The 26,953-nt window shown below is 36.5% G+C and overlaps 1 protein-coding gene across 1 annotated transcript in view; it reads right to left on the bottom strand.

Annotated features, from left to right (window-relative positions):
• Mtx2 (metaxin 2) overlaps positions 1-26,953 on the bottom strand; it is a 61,507-nt gene that overhangs the window by 33,742 nt on the left and 812 nt on the right. The window contains exons 2-3 of the mRNA XM_032903514.1: positions 3,790-3,837; positions 2,736-2,782 (exon numbers count right to left, since the gene is read on the bottom strand). Coding sequence (XP_032759405.1) covers positions 2,736-2,782; positions 3,790-3,837 — 95 coding nt within the window. The remainder of the gene's footprint in view (positions 1-2,735; positions 2,783-3,789; positions 3,838-26,953) is intronic.

The following is a 26,953-nucleotide window of genomic DNA, read 5'->3' as shown; positions in this document are numbered from 1 at the left end:
TCATGAAAATATATCAGACTAACTTTTTACTACAGTCAGCAGTCAAGATTCCATCATGGCCAAGCAGCACTCACACAAACCTATACTTGTAGATAAATGATACAAAGAAAAGCAAATCACAGGAGAATTGATCACCAAACAGAAAACTATTGTCTTTTGAACTGAAGTCATAAAGGTATCTTTCATTAAAAATAACCAAGCACTTAGCTTCTGGAATATAATAAACCGACCATGATAAGTAAAATTTGAATTTCCTGATGGCATGCCTGGCTATTAAAATGTCCAATGTTTGATATCTGGTTTCTTCTAGAAAAAATACAGTTTATAAATACTTCTCACATTGTTTTGATCAAGTTTATACATCAAACATGAAGACTTTAGCTGATTCTTCTAAACAGATGCTGCTCCTCTCTATATAGGAGAAAATTAATCCATAAAGTTTATATCAGATATGTGGGAAAGTCACATTTATAGTCATGGCTACTATCAGCTGTCAAGCCAAAGAATATTGAGGAAAACCAAGAATTTTAATATATGCTGGTTAATTTATCATCTAAGTGACATATGTAGGATAAAAAATTGAAATGGTTGAGCAAAATTCAATTATTTTTAAAAGGTCTTTTTTGGTATTATTTCAGTTGCAACTTTGATTGAGAAACTATGGCGAAAACCAAATTAATAGGAACCATAAAAACAATAATATACACCACGTTGGTTTGTTTTCTTCCCTTCCAGGAAAAACTTAAATACCTATTTTTAAAATAGTGATATTCTGACATTTGCTTTGTATAGGAACTGATTAAATCATCTATACTTTGGCTGCTCAAACTTGACACCATTTATATTTGGAGCTGGAGAGCTCACTGTTGAAAGCTGCCCTATAAACACTGTCTGCCCAGTAGGGATACCCAATGGCACTCCTCCAACAGTCTGACAACCCAACACACTTAACCACTGTCATGTCTTCAATAAGTCAAACACTCCCTAGCTGAGCTATGTCTATTTCTACCCAAAATACTTTTCCTGCTTGTTCAACATTAATTACTGCAGTATTCCCTACAATAATATTATTTCATTTTAAGGGTTCTTCACAAGGGATCCTTAGATGGCTTTAGTAAGGAGTAAACCTGCTGAAACCACATACAAAATAGCTTTCTTTCACTACATGCACTGGAAGATTTTTCTGGAAAAAAAAAATGTTAATTTGCTTTGTTAAATCCTTAAAGTGCTATGTCCCAAGTGACAGTTAAAAGTGGTCAAGAAACACTACATCATCTAAAATATTCACTATGCCCTGAAGCTGTCTTTTCAAAGATACAAAGATTGAAAATATTATTTTACACACAACAAATAATTTATTTGCATTGTTGTTTATCAGACAAGACAAACTATTTATACAATATATATGTACTGAGTGTATTATTTCAGTGTATGCTACACACACACACACACACATACACACATATACACACACTATGTCATATATATATGACATATATGACACTTAAATTCCATTTATCTTACTAAAGAGAAAAGATTAAGAAAAGCTGTATAAAGTGTGTGTATGTGCATATACATATATATTACACAAAACTGAAAATTTGTTTATCAAAGTTAGGATAAAAAGAAAATAAAAATTAAATAACACTTAACAATAAGTAAAAGCAAAAATTACAACTTATACTCTTGGTAAAAGACATAAAACAAATGTAAAAGAAACATAATAGACCTGCCAACTAATAAATTATCCAAGCACATTTCTTCCCGCCTGCTTTAAAACACAGATAAGCTGAAAGCCATGCTATCTACTGCTATACTAGATGTTTATATTAAACCCAAAGGTCATCAAATTAAATAAAACTATAAATGAGATGACCTAAAACTATTAAAATTAATAATTAGCATTATGCCTCCAAAGTGACAAAAGCTTGGTAAAGCCTCTCTCCTCCCTTTCTCTGTCCAGCAGCAGCTCACAGTCCTGCCTCCAATTCTGTTACAGATCTGCTCATTCCTTTCACAGCTGCACAGTAAATCCCTGTGATTCAAACTACATAAACTGAGTGCCTAAGCAGCTGGACATGCACAATGTTCACATAAACTCTAACTCTACAAAAACATTTACTTTTTCCAAATAAACAATTCTTCCATAATACAATTTTAAGTTTACACTGCTAAAAATATTTTTCAGATTACACAACTATAATATACAACTTAAAAAGCCACTGTAGACAATAGGGAACTGGGAATAACCAATGCACATGTAATCAATAAATATATAAGGAGTAGCTAGAAAGACTCTAACTGCCTGACAACTAGCAGATGGAATGAAGGTCAGCATTGCGCAATGGGCAGACTGACGATTGAAAATACGCAGTGAGTAACTCTTCACAAATAAGCTAGAAAATAATTTTAAGTCTCCAAGTGAAATTATCACTCCAAACCAAATACTACCATATCTAACCAAAAGTAAAAACAACCGCTAAGACACAACATGTCTACTGGTTAAAAGTAACTTTGCTTAAAGGAATGAATAATGAAGTTTATTTTGCATAGTGACATCTGAAAATACTATATAAAAATCATACCTCACAGAAGAATAAGATATACTGATAATAGTAAGTCGCACAGAAAAACTCTAAACATACAGTATCAGAAACTCAGTAGAGTGGACTGCAACTCCAAATCATAGAAATCCTTTAGCACAAAGAATCAAATGACATTGTTCACATATTTACCTGCACAGCAAGAGATGCTGCATTGTCAGAAAGCAAAATTTGCTCCTCTGTGAAAACATAATGAAAGGTCCAAAAGTTTAACTTCTAAATAAGCAAAACATATTTATAATACTTTTAAAGCTATTTTTAAAAAAATTCTACACTAATGAAATTATAAAGGTTTATATCAATGTTTTTATGTAATAATTTTGGTTACATTACCATGTGTAAATAATGATAAAATAGGACTGTTCTAAAATTTATTTGATCATTTATCTCATTTTATCAGCAATTAAAATTGTTTATTTAAAAAAACGCTTATTTTTTAAGTTTTAAAAATAATTTTCTTTTCATTAAAATGAAGTAAAATAGTTATTTGTTCAAATCTTTCTAGTTAAAAGTAAAAGCATTCACAACCATATAAACCAGCTTACAGTTAATATTGCACAGTGTCTAGGTCTGTCACACAAAAGAAAGATGACAAGTTCACTGCAATAAAAATTCCAAGCTTAGAAGACGGGGGCTGCTGCCTATTAGTCTTCATTACTTTGCAGTCTTCTGACAACTGTAGCAGGCTGCTGAGCCCCAAATGGGGTCCATAATGTGATCTGATGATATATGAAGAGCCGCTAAAGGGAGCCTGAACCATCCTAGCCTATACATTTTAACAGTGCCTTTTTACTGAGAGCCCACTTTACCACAAGGACTTCAAAAATCTGCTGTCTCAGCTATTGGTGCAGTAAATCTGCCAAGTGCTCCTGCAACCACATCATTTTACACTGCCTACAGCAGCCAATATAATGAGTCAATAATAAACTAAGGACCCTATAGGCTATGAATAGTTGGTTTAACTGGCAGGTACAAGTTTGGGTAAAACCTAATAGACAAATTATACAAGGGAATCCCTTCTTTGTGTTTTATATTCTCATTGCAGGAAATTACATTAGTACATTTAGGGGCTGCAAAGTTTCATTTCTTTACTTGGTTGGTCAACTGGCTAGGTTTAATTAGTGAGTTTGCTGGTTGTAAGTGTATTCTGATACCAAACCATTTTTAATTGTGAACAAGAACCTACCTCTCAGTTGCTGATATAAGGTTGCATTTTCAGGCCATGGTTCTGTAGCTGCAGAAACAAGGCAATGATTAGTAGGCACGTGGCACAAAAGCATATCAATAATCAGCCAAGCTCCTCAATATGTACATTGGCAGGCATTCAAAGTCTACTGTAAGGTGACACTTAACTACAACAATGAATCATACCTAGATTCATTAGATTGTATGATAACCTGCAGACAAAGGTTAGGCTGTTTTAAATGCTTTCTTATTGTGGAAATGTTTTTCACAGGAAAAAAACTATCTTGACAAATTAAAAGATAATTAAAAAATAAAATAGCTTCCTTAAAAATAGTTATGCCCAAAATATTGATAATACATACAAAAATACTAATATTTTATTCAGTACAAAAAAGATAGTAAAATAATGTCCAGAACATTTTATTATACTTACCAAAAAGGAAAATGTCACTGGATGAAAGAAGCAGACACATCTGTCAACAGCCTTACCACCTTTCTTTTTTTTAAGTAGTATTTAAAAACACAGGAATCTGAATGAATATGAAAGGATCTACTGCCTTGACTTCAGGACTGTCATACTACAAAAACTAACAGCCCAGTGGTATAATAAGCAGTGAGCAGCATTACAGTGTGAAACAAAGTTGGTAAAGCTTAGTTTAATCCTCAGATGATGCTTGTCCCTGACCCTTACTCTCCAGAATACATGAAGATTCCACGTATAGAAAATCCATAGAGAATAACAATCTCTCAGGGCTAAGGAAAAACATTCAATTTTAAACAGTATTTGTTCAACTATGCTGAGGAATATGGAACTATCAGGATCTCTGTAAAGGAAATAAAACACCAATATAATTAACCCTAATACAGCAATTCTGGTTGTTCTTAACAAGAAAGTGGGTTGTGGTAGTTAATAATTGATAGTTTTCTATGTTATGTTGAACCAGTCTCTGACATAGCAACATATCAATTTTAATATAATAGTTGATTTTAAAAGAAATCTACATATGTAAGTATTTTAAGATGGATCATTTAAGAGGTAATTGGTAAAAGAAATCTATTAACCTTGTTCATAAAGAAACACAGAAATAATATTTATAAAATTTCCAAAGGGTAATTATATTAAGACTTAATAACTAAGGAAGTAGTTGTGTCCTATACCTCTGTGTGAGCCACAGTGTACATCTTGCATACCATACTTGCTACTCTATTAGCTTATAATATGAGCTATAATGTGAACATTAATTGAAACTTCAATTCCAGTAGCTCAGAAACAGTGTGTTCACCTTGCATATATGAAATACTGGGTTTGAACTCAACCAACCAACCACCACACAGAACACACACACACACACCACACCACACACCACACACACACACACACACCACACACCACACACACACACAACCACACCACACCACACACCACAAACCACACACACACACAGAGTTAATTCATCACTTTCACTGTGAAAGATTCTCCAGATATAATCCAATTGAGTATATACTTATATGAAAGCAATAGAATCTTTGCAAAATACTACCCAACTACAAAGCTGCCTAGAAATACCAAAAGGTCTGGTATGAAAGCCCTACCGCTGGAAACTAGGGTGGACGGGCTTAATGTTTTGCTTGGTAGAATACATAAAATGTACTTCAACTCATGATATTGAAAATAAATTTCCAGGAAAAAATTCTATGAAAACATTTGATATTTTCTTCACACATAAAACATACCAGTTTTTAAAAGGTAAATATATTGATGAACTTTTTTTTTTTTTTTGGTTTTTTTTTTTCGGAGCTGGGGACCAAACCCAGGGCCTTGCGCTTCCTAGGCAAGCGCTCTACCACTGAGCTAAATCCCCAACCCCTATATTGATGAACTTAATATAGCCATTTTAACAGCTGGGAAATCTAGCATTATGGATCAGCAGATAAGAAACTGTATACAGAAAATAACAAGCCATCTAACTCACTCCTGAGCATCTCAGAGCATACATACATTAATATGAGCCCAGTCTACGTGACCTAGATTAAATAATTATATTTAAAGTATGGTGTGGGGAAAATAATCACTAGTGCTACTCTGCAAGTATGCTAGGAGTGAACATTCCATGTTGGGGGCTCGTTGATAGCTCTACAAATGATCCATGGAGATGCCATTCTAGGAAATAAGCTCTTAAACAAGTTAGTGGTTCTCAATGTGCGGGTCACAATCCCTGGGAGGACCAAACTCTTCCATAGGGGCCACATATCAAATATTTACAATTATGATTTATAATAGCAAAATTATGCTTATGAAGTAGCAACAAAATAACTATATGGTTGGGGGATCACCACGAGGATCTGTATTAAAAGGTCACAGCAATAGGAAGATTGAGAACTACTGATACAAGTTAATCTAAGAAGCACGAACAATTATCTCCCACATATGACAAAATATAAAGGCTATTTCTTGCTGCAGTAATTAAAGCCTTTTATTGTAAACACCTGACAAAAGATTCGGCCCAAAAAGACAAGTTTTTCTGTTTTTCTCTTGTCCAATATCAAGCAAGTCCCACTCCATCATTTGCCCCTGAGTTATGTGTCAAATAAAGGGATAGACATTTTTAAATGACAAGAGACTTATAACACCTGTAGCATTTTTAAAATTAAGAAAATACAATATTTTCAGTTTTTAACTGTCCTTTAATTGACTGGAAATGTTTTAGAGCCCAAATGTTGCAAAATTATAAAAATAAAACAGTCTTTTTACCCGGCCCCAAGTCCGGTACCGCGGTGCCCCAAGATACCTGATAGATATCTCAATCTCAGTCAGCAAAGCGTCTCACCCGCTCTGCTCTAGCCCATATCACACTGCCGAAGGCCTCTCTCTGAGCCTGGCAGCAATTTCTCTACCTATCTAGTTCCCAAGGCAAGTTTCTATGCCAGAAACAAACATCCCAACTCCGTGGCGGTCCAGACCAGCCGCCCACACTCCCTTACACTTAAACCCGCACATGGAAGAACACACAACCCAATAACCTCTGATCCAGTTAGTAAGATATAACTGCCCACCTAGACATACAAAGCAACCGGGTACATCCATCCCTTAAGAACATTCATAACGACCGGTAAAGGTACAGCGTGGAATCTCAATAACGGCTTCCTGTTGTCCCGAGGCTCCTCTCTCCTCCTCCTCCCTCAAACTTTTCTCCCGCCCATCCTTCCTTCTCGTCCAATGACAGGCCTCGTTCTATCCTGTATCGGCCCACACCTGTATTTTACAAATTAAATGGGGAGGAGATTCTGGTGAACTCACCTGAGTCCTGAATACATGACTAGGCAGCCGTCCCTCGGGCAGCGGAATTAGCATCAAAATACAGATAACTCCAGAGCAAACCATAACACCCAAAACTACTTCCAATAATAATATTTCATACCACTTACCTCTATGTACTCTCAACTTCTACTACTAAAGCACTCCCTAATATGAAAGGTCATTTTAAATATCCTTAGAGAAAGAGCAGCCTCAACTAGAAAAGGTAAAACTAAAATAGTTTCTTAAAAGAGAGTTGGTAAAACTCTGTCTCAAAAAAACAAAAATGAGGGGAGTAGAAAAAAAAATGAAAATTAGGCAAAAGGGTTGTTCAATGCTAAGGTGCAAGTTACTTATACCTAAACAATACAAAGAGTTACATGTGGTTGAAGTAGAAATATCTGATTCCCTTGGAGACTGTTATGTCATGTGATGTTTTTCTGGAACCTGTCTTATGAGAGGATGTTTTTGCTAAAGCAGACATATGAAAAGATGTTTTGCTAAGACAGACACATGGTGCTTTTCTGGAGGCAACCTGAAAAAAGAGCATATGGTGTTTCAAGCATAGAGTGATGCTTGAAAGAACTCGTACTGCTTAGAAAGGATATAAATATAGCTCAACAGACAGTGGACAATGTGGGATGGTACTGTACGCCCTGTCATTCTTTGTTGGCCATCCTTGGGCTTTGCTGACACTGTTTTTCACTGATGACACTTGGTGGTATTGGTATGCTATCATTTGTTGGTGGTGTTCCGGCAGACTCTTAATGCTTCTGTGGACTTGGACCAATTGGAAAGCCTTAGGTTTCTTCTAGATCAATCTGCCATTGCTGATTCATAGACGGTGCTTGTGAATACACTGAGTTGCTGCTGCTGATTCGTGTCAACTACACTACTATCCTGACAACATGGGCTAGATTTACTCCAAAGAAATATTCTAAACAAACATCCTTTTTTGCTCTATTAACCTTCCCTTTCCACTGCTTCTGGTGGGTGGGTGGTAGGGTAAAAGGGACGTTAAAACATTTTAAAACCTTTATTAAAAGTAGGTTTTTAAAATAATCTAAGCCATAGGGACTGGAGAGATGGCTCAGCAGTTAAGAGCACTGGCTGGTCTTCCAGAGGTCCTGAGTTCAATTCCCAGCAACCACACGAAGGCTCACAGCCAACTGTAATGGGATCTAATTTCCTCTCCTTGTATGTCTGAAGACAGCAACAGTATATATCAGTATATATATAAATATATATATATAATTTTTTTCAAAAGTTAAGCCAACATGTGGTTCTTACAATAAAAATCCAAGCCCACAACATGATGTCCCAGATCCTTCCCACCCTTAGGAAAATCACACTCTCTACCCATTACACACATCTTCCCACTCTGTGTTCCACGCACAATGACCCTCATCCAGTTTTTAAATGCACCAGTTTCTCCTGCCCCAAAACTCTTTTTGTTTCCTCTACTTAGAATGATCTTTCCCCCATCTTGTGTCATCACATCTCAGCTCAAATGTCACTTGCTCAGGTAGAATCTGGTTTATAAACATATAACCTGTGCAACTTAATAGAGCCAGCAATCAGGAAGGACCTATGAAGCAGAAATTTCTGGTTTCTTAGGAAACTCAGTTGTGTCACATGATGTTTTTCTGGAAGCTGTCTTGTGAGAGGATATGTGTTTTGCTGGATCAGATGCTTAAGAGGGCACGTGATGTCTAGAAAGAGTATAACTATAACCCCACAGACAGTGAGGACACTCGTGCACTGCCACATCTCGCTGTGCCTCGCTGGTCTTCACTGATCTTTATAGTTCATTGAGAAAAATACACCAAAGGACTTCTCATGATATTCCCAATGATTCTTGCTACTTCTGCTGATGCCTGCCAATTCAGTGGAGTTTCTGCTGGATTGATTCGTGTTTGATATTTGCTATTGGACTGAACTGCTGATATCCTGACAATGAAGATTGGAATCACCCCCAAAGGACTACTTCTAAACAGATCCACAACTCCCTTTTCCTACTAACCTTTTTCTGCTACCTCTAGTCAGTGGGCTAAAAGGAAGGTTGAAGCATTTAAAAACCCTGATTAAAGTAAGTTTTGAAAAAAAATTAAGCCTACAAACCTATGAAAGTGCTCTGCTGCCCCAGTCCTGGAATCTTTATAGTTGTGGGCAAGAGCTTCAAATTTTCATTTTGCACTGTATCCTACAAATGGTGCAGTTGAGCTATCCCTAGAAGTCTCTATTGATTTCCCTAAATTACTCAAACACTCCCTTACACAGACACCGGTTTTTATAATCTGAGCGCTTAGTTATGTGTCCAAGCAGAAAATAAACTGTGAGTCTAGAATTCATGTCATTCTTAGAACCTAGCATACAGAAAATGCTATCTAGATAAATTTTGGGTTTTATTGCTCTGCATCATTTTATGCTGAGTACTGCAAGGAAGATAAGGAAGATACCAAGAAACATATTTTTAAAAATCAAATTTAGATCTCCAACTTCAACTTATTTAACTCTTCCTACTTTCACTCTTAGTGTAAACATTTTGTGTGTCTGATATCTATTAAAGGAATCAACAACCATGACTGCTAACTCTATTTGGGCCTGCATGCTGAAATACTGCATTAATGGGGTGTGAGATTTTAAATGATGAACCCTAGGTTAAAGTCATAGGATGCAGAAAGCATTAACAGTGAGACAACATGTTAGAGTTTGGGCCTTAGCATTAAAATCTGATTGTTATGATTTGAACACGAACCCCACGTAATCTCCTATGTTAAAAGGTTTGGTGGCCAGCTGAAACTTCTGTGGGAAACCTATAGACTTTAGGAGGTAGAGCCTGATCAGAGGTAGTACATCACTAGGGATATGCCTTTGAAGGCCAGGTTACCCTACTACCTGCCCACCAGCAAGTGGCCTCCCTCTCCTGAGCTCTCCATGATGGCTGCCTTCCTTTTCCTCAGGCCAGCTTACCAGACTTGGAAATCTCTGAAACCACAAATAAACTTCTGCTTTGTTTTTTCATAGGAACTCATCACAGTAACAAGACACTGATGAAAACTATGTAGTTAAATGTAAAATGTCAAATAGAAATGTCAAGTTTTTAGGGTTTATAGTTGCATAAGAAATGCATGGCTAATTTACAGCTATTTTCTTCTGAACATCAAAGGATTATCTTGCACAGTACAAGATATACACTCTATCCCACATGACAGAATGTTGTTCTAATTGGTTACTTATTTCAAGTTTCACCATGGGACCCAGGTATTCATGTGCTCCTGAACAAGAAAGAATCCTTTTCTTTCTTGGAAAAGAAAAATCAACTTTTGACCAAAAAAAAAGGCTAAGGGAAAAACATAAATGAATTAGCAGAGAATACTAATAGGGTCCCTGGGTACCTTACCACTTAACACCAAGACCTTTCTTTCTGTCCAACTAGAATATGTTGTTTTCTTGAACACTTCAGATTCTCTTACTTTTATGAATTTGCTTGAATTGTTTCCCTGTAATATCCTTTTTACTGGCAAATATTCAATCACACATCTTCAGAGACAATGTCACATCCATCAAGAAGGATCTTATAATTAATATAATTCCTCTTTTACAGTACAGTCCATATAGTTTATATTTGTTTTATGTCATACCTCATTTTCTACACTATCATACTGTTAGGTCAATATTGTATCTCTAGTTTCCTAAGAAATAAATTCTTAGATACAATTTTTTTCTATAGTCCTGAAGTTACTTGTTATCTTGGATTCTCAATTGCTTCAAACAAATCACAGAATTTTAATAATACATGCCAAAATATTAAATTTGAATTTATCAAGTTTCAATTTGTTGTCTAATCACCATTTCAAGCTAATCTCTGTTGAGGTTTAGTCTTTTGCTATGTATTGTAATGCTAAATACTGGACCCCAAGGTCTGGTTACCCCCAGAGACAAGAGAATCTGCACATTAGATGCTATGTAACCTTGCCCCCCATCCCAAGTTATCCCTGATTGGAGAATAAAGATGCCTACAAGCCTGTACCTTGGCAGAAGAGAAATAGGCAAAGTTTCAGTTCCTGGGCTTGGAGTCTGAGACAGAAACCACAAGGAAGGAAAGAGAAGGTGGAGAGGAGAAGATGCCATGGACCAGGTGAATCATGAAGACATGGCCATGAGGACTGGCCAATAAAAGTTAGGATGGAATATGTATGGCAAGTTCTACCTCAGGGTCACTGGCAGGAAGCATACATAATAGCATAGAGATAGATATCTGCCCAGCTCTAGCGTTTATTAAGGCTTACTATAAATATAAAAGTTTTGTATCTTTTATCTGGAAACCAAATGACCAAAGGTGGGTTAGAAACCCCCACTGAGATTAAATAATCACAACAACAAATCTATTTGTTGTAAGAATTCCAAATTAAAACAACCTGTTTTAGCAGCTAGAGAAATGGCTCAGTTGATAGTGTTTGCCATCCAAGCATGAAGACCTAAGCTTGACACTCGACACCATTTAAAGAGCTTGGTACTTCAACACATGCTTCTAATCACAGTGCAGGGAACACCACTGGGCTTGCTGGCTGCCCAGTAAACCAAACTGGTTAACTCCAGATTTAGTAAGAAACCTTGTCAAAATAAATAAGGTAGAAAGTAACTGATGTCAACCCACTGCCCTCCACATACCTACATGTGCATGTACAGGGCACACACACACACACACACACACACACACACACACACACACACACACACAAATTGCCTGCTTATAGAGAAATTCATTCTAAGAAAAGAAATTACTATATGGTTCAGTAAGTAAAGGCTAGCCAAAACTCATATGGTGGTTCACAACCATGGTTTGAAACTCCAGTTCCAAGGGGGCCAGTGCCCTCTTCTTGACTTCTGTAGGCAACTACGGATACAAATGTAGACAAAGCAGTCATCTACATAAAGACAAATCTTAAATTCAAAACAACAGAATTGTTATTCTAATAGTATTCACGAAATATACACTCAATTTTATTAAGAAATTTATTCCTATTTTGTAAATATGAAATAAAAAAGAACTAGAATAAGTCAAAGCACTAAGTGCATATCCCAATTAGTGCTATTGAAAAACTACTCAGTCCTTTACCAGTTTTCTATAGTGCCCTAGTCAATTTCCTACTTAGTGTCTTCCTTTATCAAGAACAAAAGAGGATGTCTCTATATTTTAATCTTTAGGGAATAAAGAAGGGTTATTTTTATGCAATTGGGTATTTTTTTAACATTTATTAATTTTATGTGTATGAGTACACTGTAGCTGTCTTCAGACACACCAGAAGAGGGCGTTGGATCCCATTACAGATGGTTGTGAGCCACCATGTGGTTGCTGGGAATTGAACTCAGGACCTCTGGAAGAGCAGTCCGTGCTCTTAACCACTGAGCCATCTCTCTAGCCAGGCTACTTCTTACACTTTCAAAATAGACCTTCTCTACCACTTTATGTATTTATGTTGAGGACGACAAAACAAAATTAAGAAGGAACAGACACAGGCAGGTGACACATCCTATCATTGCATCACTTGTGAGGCTGTGGCAGAAGGGGATCACAAGTACCAGGATAGCACAGGCAGCATACAGACACTGTCTTAATAAAACTAAAATTTTTAAGTTTAAAAATTAAATTAAATAAACTCTTAAAAATTTGTTACAGCCATAAAACAATGCATAAATTGCTAGCATTATACATGATGAAACAATCAAAATATATTTGTTCAACATTCTTTTAATTGTATTTAAGCTATCCTTAAGCTTTATCAATAAATATAATCCTAAAAAGAATCAATATTCTTTACTAGTAGTCCATTAGAACACTATTGAAATGACTGGTGGCAAATAAATGCACAGAAGTATATTATTAAGTCTCTTATTTACATATCACATTAAGTGTCCTCAATGTCAAGGTAAGTGCTAAGTCATTCTGGTGGCAGATGATCCTCCCATCCCATTCATTCAGGGTACTTCACATTATGAAAGGAGTGACCTAATAAAAAAGTCTAGATTCCAAGGTCCATTTCTTGATCTAATATAAGAGGCCAAGAGACAGGCCATGAAAAAAGGTCCCCTCTGTTGTTGATTTCTCGTGTTTTAAAATTCTGCATTTCTAAAGTACAACATGACTCCTCTGGCATATGAATGTAGGTGAAGACATAATTTGTAAAATAATAGGCACTAATATTACATGCTACTTCAATTCTGTCATTTTTCCAATCCATCAAATTGATTAATGCCATAATAACTCTACACAAACCTATCATTTGTGCACTAATGAAGTCAAATTCAGTTTATCCTTAGGCAACTATATTCTAAAAGCTCATAGATGTCATTACTTCAGCCTAGCAACACTACGTAGACAGTGTTAGAGAAAAGGAATAAGACACACTGCACAGTCAGTCTATCCCCAAATTCGAATGACTTTTTGCCAAATTGGAAATGCAAATACTAGCAATATAATAAAATGTTCAAATAAGTACTTGGCTGATCTCAAACAATCAAGTTACCGCATACCACAAAGAAAACAAATAAATTAGACACCAGAATGATTACCTCAATGATGTCAACAAATACACTAAGTTTAAAACCCATCATCTTTTAGGCAAATGAGTTTTTAAGATAATTAGACTACCAAAATGAGAATTTAAAAAATGCTTTATTAGGTATTAAATTCAACATTAATTCAACCTGCAAACTATAGAAAAAGTTAACAACACATCCCAGCTAATAATCATGAGATGATTACATAATATCCCCCAAGTACAGGGTGAATGAAGACAGGGTGTTTCAAAGACTTTACAACAAAATGTGTTAAGGAGTGACTCTTCCCAAAACAGGAGACTGAAATCATTCTTCCAGGGCTGGGGAGATGGTTCAGTGGTTAAAAGCACAATACTGCTCTTGCAGAGGACCCAATCTCAGATCCCAGCACTCACCCATGTTGGGCAGCTCACACTCACCTCTAACTCCAGCTCCAGGGAACCCAATGACCTCTTCTGGCCTCCAAAGGCATCTGCACTCACGTGCATATACCACCCCCCAAAGAAACAAATTAAAATAAAAATAAGTTTTTAAAAATTACCACTCAACAGTTTGAGAGATAAATTCATACTAGAAAATGACTCGTATTTTTAAAAAGGAGAAATGCAGGAGTTGTGGCATCATTTTCATATGCCTGAAACATAAGTAGGTGGCATTGCGTAGCATAGGGCAAGGAAGTGCATATTCAAAGATGAAAGACTAATATATTCAAATAAGGACTCTCAAGAAGGGTTCTATGAGACTTGGAGTGTACCTCAATTATGAGAGAGCTTGCCAGGCATGCACAAAAACTGGGAGTACCCTATAAACCAGGTGCTATGGCCCATGCCTTTAATCCCAGCATTCAGAAGGTAAGCACAGTGGAATCAAGTTCAGATTCACTCCTGGCTACACACACAGCAAGTGCAAGGCTCGTCTGAACTACGTAAGACCTTGTCTAAAATAAATATATATGTTTGTGAGTCTGAAAGTGTCTTAGAGTTACAGTGTTGGTTACAATTTATCTCAAGTTCTTAGGAAGAAGCCTATTGATCGGTATTAGAGTTTTTGTTGCTTGTGATATATAAATGTGTAAATACATAAACTTACATAGCCTTTCAGAAAGTAAATTTACCAGATCTATATCTTTTTTGTTAATACATATAATACACACATTAAAAAGAATGTCCGAGAGACACAGGTGGCACTTAAAATAAGATTAAATTCTCTTCATCTCTTTCATTCATTTAGTTCAGATAAGGTAATATTGAGGATCTATGTAGATTAACTGAGATTTTTGACCACCATACTCGACTTACTCAAGCATGTATTTGTGGATATATGACTAAAAGCTATGTATTAGAAGACACTTTAGTGAGATCCTCCCCCATTTAAATGAACAAACAAGTTATTAAATACCTAGATGGCTTTAATAAGGCAAAGATGCATATAAAAGTGTCACTGTACTCCAGAATTTAGTTTTACTGACTGGGTAGAGTGAAAGGGAAGGAAACAAGAGATACTAACTATTTACAGCACAGTAAGTGAAAACAGGTGGTATAGAGAAAAAGTTTAGGTCTTGAAGTCATGTAGACTCCCAATTCTACAATTTATCATATAAGTAATCTTGGACAAGTTGCTTAACCTTTTCTTACTTCGTTATCTTACTGTAAAAGGGGAAATAGTAAATGTCGTCTAAGATTGTTGAAAGAATAAAGTGGGAAGCAGAGACAGGGATCCCAGGAACAAGTCCAGATTAGCCATAGGCATTATTGGTGAGCTTCCGTTTACACTGAGAGAAGCCCTGAGAAGTAAGGTGAACAGCAGTAAGGACAACAGAGGTCTAGAACACGATCGAGAACATGAATGAACAGAGAGAGAGAGAGAGAGAGAGAGAGAGAGAGAGAGAGAGACAGACAGAGCGAGAGAGACAGACACAGACACAGAAACAGACACAGAGAGAGACAGACAGAGACAGACAGAGACAGACAGGCAGACAGACAGACACAGAGACATACAGAAAAGAAGGAAAGAAGGAAGGAAGGAAGAAGGGAGGGAAAGAGGGAGGGAGGGAGGGAGGGAAGGAGGGGAGGGGAGGAGAGAGGAGGGAGGGACAGAAAGCTGATCTGCATAGCAGTTACTACATTATTCTAAAAGACAAAATCCAATTGATTCATTTCATTTAACATAACTTAAATCTTTGACTGCAGACAGACCAATAAAGTCAATTAGCTATGGTACAAAAATAATCTAGACATTAAGTTGAAATATAAATACTTATCTTTAATCTGTAGTCCATGATTTCTAAAAGACGAGCAAATGGCAATATGGAGACATCTTTTAGGGGAGTATGATTTAATTTTAAGACTCAACTTGTTTGGATCAAAGGCTACTGAGAGAACTATTAAGGTGTGATTTGTGAATGTGTCTGTGAGGGTGTTTCCAAAAGAGACTGTTAATTAAGTATTTCCCCATCTCAGCTAAGGGACCAGAGGGAATAAAAATTTGACATAAAGGCCAAGCCCACTGTGGGTGGTACAGTCCCTGAGCAGGTAGTCCTGGATTGTACAAGAAAGCCATGGGGAATCTTTCCAGCTTCTGGCTATTATAAATAAGGCTGCGATGAACATAGTGGAGCACGTGTCTTTTTTTATATGTTGGGGCATCTTTGGGTATATGCCCAAGAGAGGTATAGCTGGATCCTCAGGCAGTTCAATGTCCAATTTTCTGAGAACCTCCAGACTGATTTCCAGAATGGTTGTACCAGTCTGCAATCCCACCAACAATGGAGGAGTGTTCCTCTTTCTCCGCATCCTCGCCAGCATCTGCTGTCACCTGAGTTTTTGATCTTAGCCATTCTCACTGGTGTGAGGTGAAATCTCAGGGTTGTTTTGAGTTGCATTTCCCTTATGACTAAAGATGTTGAACAATTCTTTAGGTGTTTCTCAGCCATTCGGCATTCCTCAGCTGTGAATTTTTGTTTAGCTCTGAACCCCATTTTTTAATAGGGTTATTTGTCTCCCTCGGTCTAACTTCTTGAGTTCTTTGTATATTTTGGATATAAGGCCTCTATCTGTTGTAGGATTGGTAAAAGATCTTTTCCCAATCTGTTGGTTGCCGTTTGTCCTAACCACAGTGTCCTTTGCCTTACAGAAGCTTTTGCAGTTTATGAGATCCATTTGTCGATTCTTGATCTTAGAGCATAAGCCATTGGTGTTTTGTTCAGGAAATTTTTTCCAGTGCCCATGTGTTCCAGATGCTTCCCTAGTTTTTCTTCTATTAGTTTGAGTGTATGTGGTTTGATGTGGAGGTCCTTGAACCACTTGGACTTAAGCTTTGTACAGGGTGATAAGCATGGATCGATCTGCATTCTTCTACATGTTGACCTCCAGTTGAACCAGCACCATTTGCTGAAAATGCTATCTTTTTTCCATTTGATGGTTTTGGCTCCTTTGTCAAAAATCAAGTGCCCATAGGTGTGTGGGTTCATTTCTGGGTCTTCAATTCTGTTCCATTGGTCTATCTGTCTGTCTCTGTACCAATACCATGAAGCTAGAAAGAACCCAGATGCCCTTCAACAGAGGAATGGATACAGAAAATGTGGTACATCTACACAATGGAATATTACTCAGCTACCAAAAACAATGACTTTATTAAATTCGTAGGCAAATGGTTGGAACTGGAAAATATCATCCTGAGTGAGGTAACCCAATCACAGAAAAACACACATGGTATGCACTCATTGATAAGTGGCTATTAGCCCAAATGCTTGAATTACCCTAGATGCCTAGAACAAATGAAACTCAAGACGGATGATCAAAATATGAATGCTTCACTCTTTCTTTAAAGGGAACAAGAATACCCTTGGCAGGGAATAGAGAGGCAAAGATTAAAACAGACACAGAAGGAACACCCATTCAGAGCCTGCCCCACATGTGGCCCATACATATACAGCCATCCAATTAGAAAAGATGGATGAAGCAAAGAAGTGCAGGCCGACAGGAGCCGGATGTAGATCACTCCTAAGAGACACAGCCAGAACACAGCAAATACAGAGGCGAATGCCAGCAGCAAACCACTGAACTGAGAACGGGACCCCCGTTGAAGGAATCAGAGAAAGAACTCGAAGAGCTTGAAGGAGCTCGAGACGCCTTATGAACAACAATGCCAAGCAACCAGAGCTTCCAGGGACTAAGCCACTACCTAAAGACTATACATGGACTGACCCTGGACTCTGACCTCATAGGTAGCAATGAATATCCTAGTAAGAGCACCAGTGGAAGGGGAAGCCCTGGGTCCTGCTAAGACTGAACCCCCAGTGAAGGTGATTGTTGGGGGGGAGGGCGGCAAGGGGGGGAGGAGGGGGAGGGGAACACCCATAAAGAAGGGGAGGGGGAGGGATTAGGGGGATGTTGGCCCGGAAACCGGGAAAGGGAATAACATCGAAATGTAAATAAGAAACACTCAAGTTAATAAAAAAAAAAAAAAAGAAAGAAAGAAAGCCATGGGGAGCAAGCCTGTTGGGAGACAGACCATTCCAAGGCTTTCTCAGAGGTTCTGATAAATACAAATGGAACTCTGGCTCTCTGTCCTTGCCCAGGGGCAGATCTGATAAAGGCAGGAATCTGGCTTTCCCCACTGAAGGGCTGTGGTAAAGTCCTAAGGCAGCTGTGCCTGATTCTTTGCCAACGTTGTTTATTTTGCTTTCTGCTGACTTCAGCCCATTTCTCCCTTATAAAAGACATTTAAGACACTGCACTTACTAAACTTGCATAAGTATAAGTCACCAGCTTGTGCTAGACCTCCTTATTCCAGCTTCTTCTCTTCTCTATCTCCTCATCCCTAGTCCTCCCTTTCAACACCTTATCATGAAGGACCCTTATTCCTGTGGGCTCAGGTCACAAGCCAATAAGCAGCATTCCTCCATGCCAGTTCCTGCCTCCAGGTTCCTACCCTGAATTTGTCCTTGACTTCCTGATGGTGGGCTATAAAATATAAAATAAAATAAACATTCACCACCATACCACAAGAAAAAGAAATGGAAAAGATTCATATTCCCTTCCACCCTCTTCCTTCTTTTGCCTGCCTCCTGCCCTGGGACACCAGAACTACAGTCTTTGGACTCTTGAGACTTACTGTCAGTCATTTTGTGGGTTCTCTCAGCCCTTCAGTCTTGGACTGAAGCAACAGCTTCTCTGGTTTTCAGAACTTCAGATTTGAACTGAGTCCATCTCAAGTTCTCCAAGTTATAGACAGCCTGTGTAAAACATCTCATCCTCCAAAATCAAATAAGCTAATTCCCCAAATAAATTCCCTCTCACATATTCATGTCTACACCTGTGCCCACTGACTTTCCTCATCTGTAGAACACTAATACAGAGGAAAATCTATAAAGAATAATTCATTACTCCAACTGAAGAACAACAACAAAAAAACAATTACTAGTTAAATAGTTTACATATTATAACTAGTTCTCATCACTGGCCAAATTAGTATCTTTAACTGATAATGATAATAGTAAAAACAATGACAACATAATAACTCTTTAATAAAACATGCAAATCAAAGAAATTACTTATATTTCAAGATGACCATAAGCTTTTGTTTGCTTGTTTTTGGGTTTTGTGGTGCTGAGGACTGAACCCTGTATTCTACTGGGTCTTTAAAAAAATTTTTTTTTCATTTATCATGAAGACTAATAAGCAAAGGTAGCTAACAAATGGCCAAATTATTAGTCAGCAATCAGTAACGACAGCCTTTTAATGATAAGCAGATAAAATTTATAAAGTTTTAGCCAATGCTTAGGTTGACCATAAAATATATGTGAAAAGAAATTCTATTATACCGAAGAATGTTGTATTCAATAGAATAAATACACACCAAAAACCTTTTCTTTAATCCAAGGGCAAATTAAGTTTTAAAGAAATTTCTGTGGTTTAGGAAAGTTCTTAGTGATAAAAATATATAATTAGCACAAAAACACACAATGAAATGCATTTTATGACTTCTATTTTGCTAACATAGTTACAGTTAATGGAAATTGTCATGACAAAATGACTTTTTTATGAAAAGAGCCTTCATTACTAACCCATCAAATTTCATTTTTATTACTGATGTAAGAAAGTTCAAAACCATGATTCATTTATAGACTATACAAAAATAAGAAAAGAGTTCAAGAATAGAGGGTCATTTACAAAGCAATAAAAAATTAAAGCATGAATTTTTCTTACTGGCAAGGCTACATTCTCTTCCCCCATATAAATGAGTTTAGCTAAATTTACTGAATATTATAACTTCTGTCTTTAAAACAAAATGAAAAGTCTGAATTTTCAATCTCTTATCTATCTCATACCTTCTATCTAATAACTACTTCTCAAGATATTTTTAAATGTTTTAGAAATGTTAAGACATTTGGTGATGTTTTCTTTCAATTTTCACTCAAATACAGAAAGCTTAAGCTAACATTAATAACTCAAAAGCATCCACAGAAATGATACTGACAAATTTAAGAGAGTACCCATCACCAAAATCCTTTAAGCTAAATCGCTCAAAATTATGGAGCTGTGGGTATAGCTGAGTGATAGAGTATTTGCCTAACATACTCGGGGCACTGGATCCCATACCAAACACATCTTAGAAAGAGGAGTTATTTAAGAATATCAAACTGTAATAGAACTTACAAGAAAATTAAAATTGACATTACCTCAACTGCAAACAATTTTCAATAAACATGTCTTTCAAAGAATCTTAGCAACATATTAGAATTTCCAAAGGGAGCAAAGCATTGCCTTTAAGAATCTGGTTTGCAATATATTCATGAATACAGTAGGACCAAATAATAGGCCATACTTCTGTCAATCAACGACATGTTGCCTTTCATCTGGAGTATAACCTTATTTTGTCTGTTTGCCTTCACCACCTGCCCCTTCAATATCAACTTCACAGCTACCAACATGGTAAGTTCCATGATACAATACTATCTATATGACTGATAATGAAAAAATGATTATCTAAAATATGATGGCCAGTTCAATAACTTCTCAGTAATTCTTTGGTGCCTTCCTCAATGCTATTGGGAAATCCTCAGAACACTGAGTAAAAACAACTAAGAAAATATTTCATTTTAAAGAACAAAACAATTGAATGCATTGTTCTCAGCACATTTAAATTATTAATGCATTTCTTCAATTATCTGTTGTAGTTTTCATCATTCAATACTTTGAGAGCGCAATATGGTCTTATCGACAGTAGCATCACTGCCCTTTCATACCAAAATTTTTAAAAATTTAAAAAACAAAAACACTCTTTTGGTGGTACTGAACATCAAACTCAGGCCTTGCATGTGAAAATGTTCTTCCCCTGTGCTATATTATTATTACACTCCTACCAATATTGTAAGATTATTTTACCCTCTATTTTACCATTTATCTCAGCCTCTAGAACCTTTCTTGGTGTGATGTCCTGCACTAAGATGAGGAAAAACAGAACAAAGCATACTTTATTACAATATAAAAAGATTTTTAAAATATGCCTGATTTTGTGTGTGTATGCATGTCTATGTTTAATGTTTGGGATCAAACCCAGGGTCACCCACATGATAGGTAAATGGATTACCACTGAGCTACATTTCATCTAAGTGTAAAAGAGGAAATTGTAAATGTCTTCTAAGATTTTTGAATTAAGTTGGGATATTAAGTATCCTAGTCCCCATCGCATGGGAAGCATAGATGGCTAGCCAAACTATCATCATTGATGAGTTAAAACATGCATGTTTTAATGCCACTTATTTTCAAGATACTTACTTACATTTAGGGACCTATTCATGCTCAGGTATAAATAAACAAACCAGAAACTTACGTTAGGAACGTTTGTCATTTGAAAAAAATAATGAAAATTTAAAATACAGAGATTGTTTATAAAATTTTTAAAGGGCTGGAGGGATGTCTCACCAGTTAGGAGCACGGTTAGGAGTTCTTCCAGCACTTAAATGACAGCTCATAACGTCTGTAACTCCAGTCCCAGGGGATCCAACACTATCACACTGACATACATGCAGGCAAAACAATGCCCATAATAAAATAAAATACATCTTTTAAAGTTTTTGGCAAATTCAATATCCAAGACCATGTTTTATCCTTTTAAAATTCCAAATCTAGCCTGTAATAATCTAGAGAACCAATTGTTCCTTCAAAGTCATAATTTATTATTCTTTCCATGTTACTTGGGTAAGAATAATTCAAATTCCTCTTCTACTTTAAGAAATTTATCCCACAAATGCAAGCACCATTGCAAAGAGAAAAATCATATACACCTTCGATGGCTTTGGCACATATCAACTTGACCAAACTGACCTGCCAAATTCTCTTTTTTCTCTCTCTAACACAAGCTACCAGAAATATTACACAATAAGTGGTTGAAAAGCAAAGCAAGGCCAAGGGCCATTGTGATGCATGCAAAACAACTTCTCCTGGTTATTCTAATGTAGGCGCTGCTGAGAAGGAAACCAAACAACTGAAATCCATAGTTTTAAAAGCTTTTAAAAAGCCTTTTAAAACTTTTAAAAGCCCTGTAAGAGAGGGACTAAGTCCTCCCTGAGAGCACACATTACAAATAGCACCTGGTCCCAAAATGCTTTCCTGTCCTCCTAGATCCCTTGGTCCTAACAGTGCTTTTCTCATTTTCTATGTGCTTGGTCAGCCATGCAACGGCACGAGCTGGTGTGGGTATTCTTGTGTGCAGAGCATCTGCTGTCTCCAACCTTTCATTTATACTGACTGATGAAACATTCCCCCAAACCCCAGCACTCGGAAGCATAAGCAAATGCAATTCTTTTAAGTTCAAGGCCAGTCTGGTCTACATTGTAAGATCCAGGCCAAACTGCAAGGCTGCTTAGTGAGCCCTGTCTCAAAAAAGCAAAACAGAGCAAACAAACAAAAAAAAAAACAAAAAAAAAAACAAAAAACAAAACAAAACAAAAAAAAAATCCTAAAAACCCATTGGTTTTTAGGTTTTCACAAGTAAATTATGGTTTCTTTACTACAATGAAATACTACATAGCCATTCAAATATGACAGAAAGTAATTTCATCATAGACATGAGAAGAGATCCCATTATATCATATGACAAAAGAAATGCACCCTCTGTATTACCTATGCCTGTATTTTTAATTTAGGAGAAAGAAATGATAGATTTGCTCAGCAAAGTTTTGAATATGAGATGGGATTTTAAAGTCTTAATTTTGGCAGCAGGCTGTCAGGTGATTTTTCACTCCTTACAGTTCTCTGTATTATTTTCGTTTTTCTATAATGACCATGGATCATTACTATTATTATTATTATTATTATTATTATTATTATTATTTAAAAAAGAATCTCATTTGACAAGGAAAAACTGTCCTAGTCACACACACTCAAATGACGTTGAGTCTTAAGAAGGAACCAGAATTGTTGACGTGGCCATATCAAGCAGACAACAGTGTGTGCTAAAGGTGGACATTACAAATACTTTAGAAAGTCTAGAGGTTCAGGAAGGGAGTGACAAGAGCGGAAGCTAAAGTAGCAGACCTGGACTTAGTTATAGACAGGCTTTTACCACTTAGCCCTACTGACGTTGGGAAACCAAGGAAGGTGTTGAACCTAGAAGTCACAACAAATATTTTATGAAAATAAAACTTTACAAAGACAACAATCCCACTGAATCAGAATGGGAGCTGTGAGCCAGAGGTGCACTGCTAGGAAAGAGACAAAGAAAGCCTTAGGAGTAAGTTTACCATTACTCTAACAGAACATCTGCGATAATCAACTTACAAACAAGAAAGGCTTGTCTCTGCCTCAGTTTAGGAGGTTTTGGTTCACAGTAGGGCAGACTCACTGCTTTGGACCTGTGGTGAAGCAGGTGTTCTAAATAAAACTCTTCACGGTGGAGACACAGCAAAAAGGATGATGGTCTCGCAACCAGCACCTCTTAAACTTTCTACTTGAAGAAATGCCACAAGTTCCCAATGCCACAGAGGGGATCAAAACTTTGGATAACATGGGTCTTTGGGGAACACAAAAGCAGATCCACACTAAAGCAGCTTGCATAAATATGCCCTTTACAAATCAGTCTCTTGAGGCAGGCACTGCAGAAATATCACTCACACACTCACACACACACACACACACACACACACACACACACACACAGAGAGAGAGAGAGAGAGAGAGAGAGAGAGAGAGAGAATATCACAGATACCAGCTTAACATTAAGATGCCTTAAACGTTTCCAGAAGAAATATCAACATGTGTGCTAGCTCATGACCACTGGGAAGAAGAATAACCGAACTACCATATATATTAGATATTTATCAGTTACAAAAAATCATAATTATTGTTAAAACAGAACTATGTAAACATGTATCTCTACCCTACAGGTTAACCTCCTTCTAAGAATGCTAAATCATGACCCAAAACAAAATACTGTGGATAGCTATTGGATCTGAGTTACATTTATAAATCACTTAAAGGTCAAGGTTAAACCCAGATTTTCTTTTTTTCTGTTCCTAAGTAAAGTCTTTTAATTTGAAAATGTATAGTTGTTTAAATTACAAAAGTAAAATAGGCTCACTAAGGTAATTCAAATAAATCAGAAACACAGTTCCTCCATCTTCTACCAACAGTTTATATTTTCTTGAAACTCCTGAGGAGAATTAGTTGAATTGTTCTAATCGTTTTTCTTTGCTCAGGTAAACATATACCTGCCCATACAGAATCTATTTAATAAGTTCACACAGGGTGTATATCATACTAAACTTTCCTAGCTTGAAAGCTAACATATTATCACATCTCTTAACTATCAGTGTCTGTAAACACCCAGGTATACATATTTATAAATGTATTTTATTATTATTTTCCCCCTACCAACACCACCAAGCCAAGATCTCTCTATACAGCCCAGATACTGGCACTGGCAATCCTCTTGCCTCTGTTACTATTACAAGTGTTTATCACCATGCCAGAAATAAATTTGCTTTTTCAAATGACAAACATAATATTTTTAACACAGGTACATAATGTATAAAGAGTAAATCAAGCTACTTAACATGTCTATCATCAATCATCAACTTTTCTGTGATAATATTAAAAATCTATCCTTTTGGCTATTTTGAAATATACATTTGTGCTGGTAGGTTTCTGTCAAGTTTTCACAAACCTAGACATATTCTGGAAGAGTGAACTCAATTGAAAAATTCTTCCATCAGACTGGCTGTGGGCAAGTCTGTAGGGCATTTCCTTTATTAATGGTTGGTATCCGAGAGTCAGTCCAGTTCCCTGTGGGTGCTGTGCTACCCCTAGGCAGGTGGTCCTGGGTGGGTTTATAGAAAGCAGGTTAAGAAAGCTACAGAGAACAAGCCAGGAAACAGTGGTCCTCCTCCTCTATAGTCTCTGCTTGAGTTCCTGCCCTAGCTTCCCTTCATGACAGACTATGGTTCAATTATAAACTGAAATACACCCCACCTTCCCAAGTTGCTTTTGGTCACACAATAGAAATCTAAGAAAGATGACATTACTTCCACCTGAAGTCACCATGAAAGGAAACAAACAACAACAACAAAACATACATGCGTCTAAATGACTCATATAGAATGGACTCAATGGAAGAATTGCTCCTTGTCATGGATATCCAGCATGCCTTTTGTGTATATGCCCATCTCTTTGATCCATTCATCTACTGACAAACACCAGGTTTGCTTTCACATCTTGGCTACCATGAACAGTGCTGACAATGAGGTACACACACCTCTCTGACAACTCATCTATTTTAGGTACTGAATCAAAACTGTTGGATTGTTATAGCATAATCTGATATACATCTGGGACACTCTTATTTTTTTACTATCAGAAATAATGAAGATTATTGTATAGTTCTTTAAAAAATTGGACCTCAAATTTCTACTAAATAAATCCACATATGGGTGATTTCTGGATTAAAGTATAACATTTTAGCAAATATTGCTGTTTACACTCACTAAAGGTTAGAAAGTAATGTTTCTCTGTAAGTCCCTGACAGTACTAGAGCTTAGCATATTCCCTTTCGCCTAAATAGAAGGATGGTCAGTTATTTGTGGAGCCCATCTTTCCACCTGTTCACTTTCTATCTGTATTTCTGCTTTTATAAAATACTTATTCAGATTTTTTTGCCTTTCTTTTGGGAGTTTTTTTAATAATTAAATGATTTTCTTATTCTATGTATATATTTATGGTGTAGGTTTTATTGTTGTTGTTTGTTTTACTTCAAACATGTTCTCCTTATAAAGCCCAGGCTGGCTAGCCTCAAGCCTGCAATATGCTCTTGTCTCAGCCTCCTAAGTGCTTATGACTACAGGCAAGAGCCCCACCCCCAGCTCTCCATGGTGTTTTTTAACATCAAAAACTTCCCATATTCTTATACAACCATTTCTATTATGGAATGTATACTCTATGTTTTGCTTAGAAACTCCTTCTGCTATCCAATATTATTAAAATACCTTATATTTATCCTTGTTTTTTACTAATTATTTTATTGTAAGTTTGGGTTACATTTAAATCTTTAATACATCTAGAATTTATTCATGCAATACTTTGACTTAGGAGCTGTTCCAATACTATTTACTATTTACTGAATTACCTATCTTTAAATGCTTCCTTCTGGCACAACAGATCGCTACAAACAACCTAAGACAACATAACAAAATTCCTGGAAATTTGTAAACTTCACTAACTGAGGTAGAATTCTGAACTTATTAAAAGTTTAACAAATATCATTCCTCGTTTTCTTATTGAAGAGAAATCACACATTGGAATATATAAATTCAGAATATGAACATTCACTGTAAAATGATTTACAACACAGCATCGGGCTAAATTAAACCACTTATCTCACTTCATAGGCCTAACTTTTTCAACCTAAGTGATAAAATCAGAAACAAAATAACCATTACTTGAAATCTCAGTGTTACTTACTCAAGTCACAGGTTTTTAACAGAACCGACAGGTACTAGGATACAATGGAGAACAAACAAGCACCCCTGCTTTCATGTAGCTTACAATATGTCTTCTATCCTCTCTCCTATAAAATGCTACTTTAAAGGAAAAAGGAAATCTGTTCACACAAATTCAATACAGTGGAAAGCATTTGGAAATGTTGATAACACATTATACTTTTCATTTCCAATATACTAACTTATACCAAATATACCTGTTTATCTTAGTGACTATCTCCTTATTCACACGCTGAAAACACTATTGGAGTTAATTAACATTCATTCCATTAACTCTTCTTTCTCTATCATAGCCACTTTCAACAAAAT

The sequence above is a fragment of the Rattus rattus genome, chromosome 5, assembly GCF_011064425.1.
Source record: "Rattus rattus isolate New Zealand chromosome 5, Rrattus_CSIRO_v1, whole genome shotgun sequence".
Taxonomy (NCBI): domain Eukaryota; kingdom Metazoa; phylum Chordata; class Mammalia; order Rodentia; family Muridae; genus Rattus; species Rattus rattus.
Note: the sequence above shows the minus strand (reverse complement) of the source record. Positions and strands in the feature narration are given on the sequence as shown.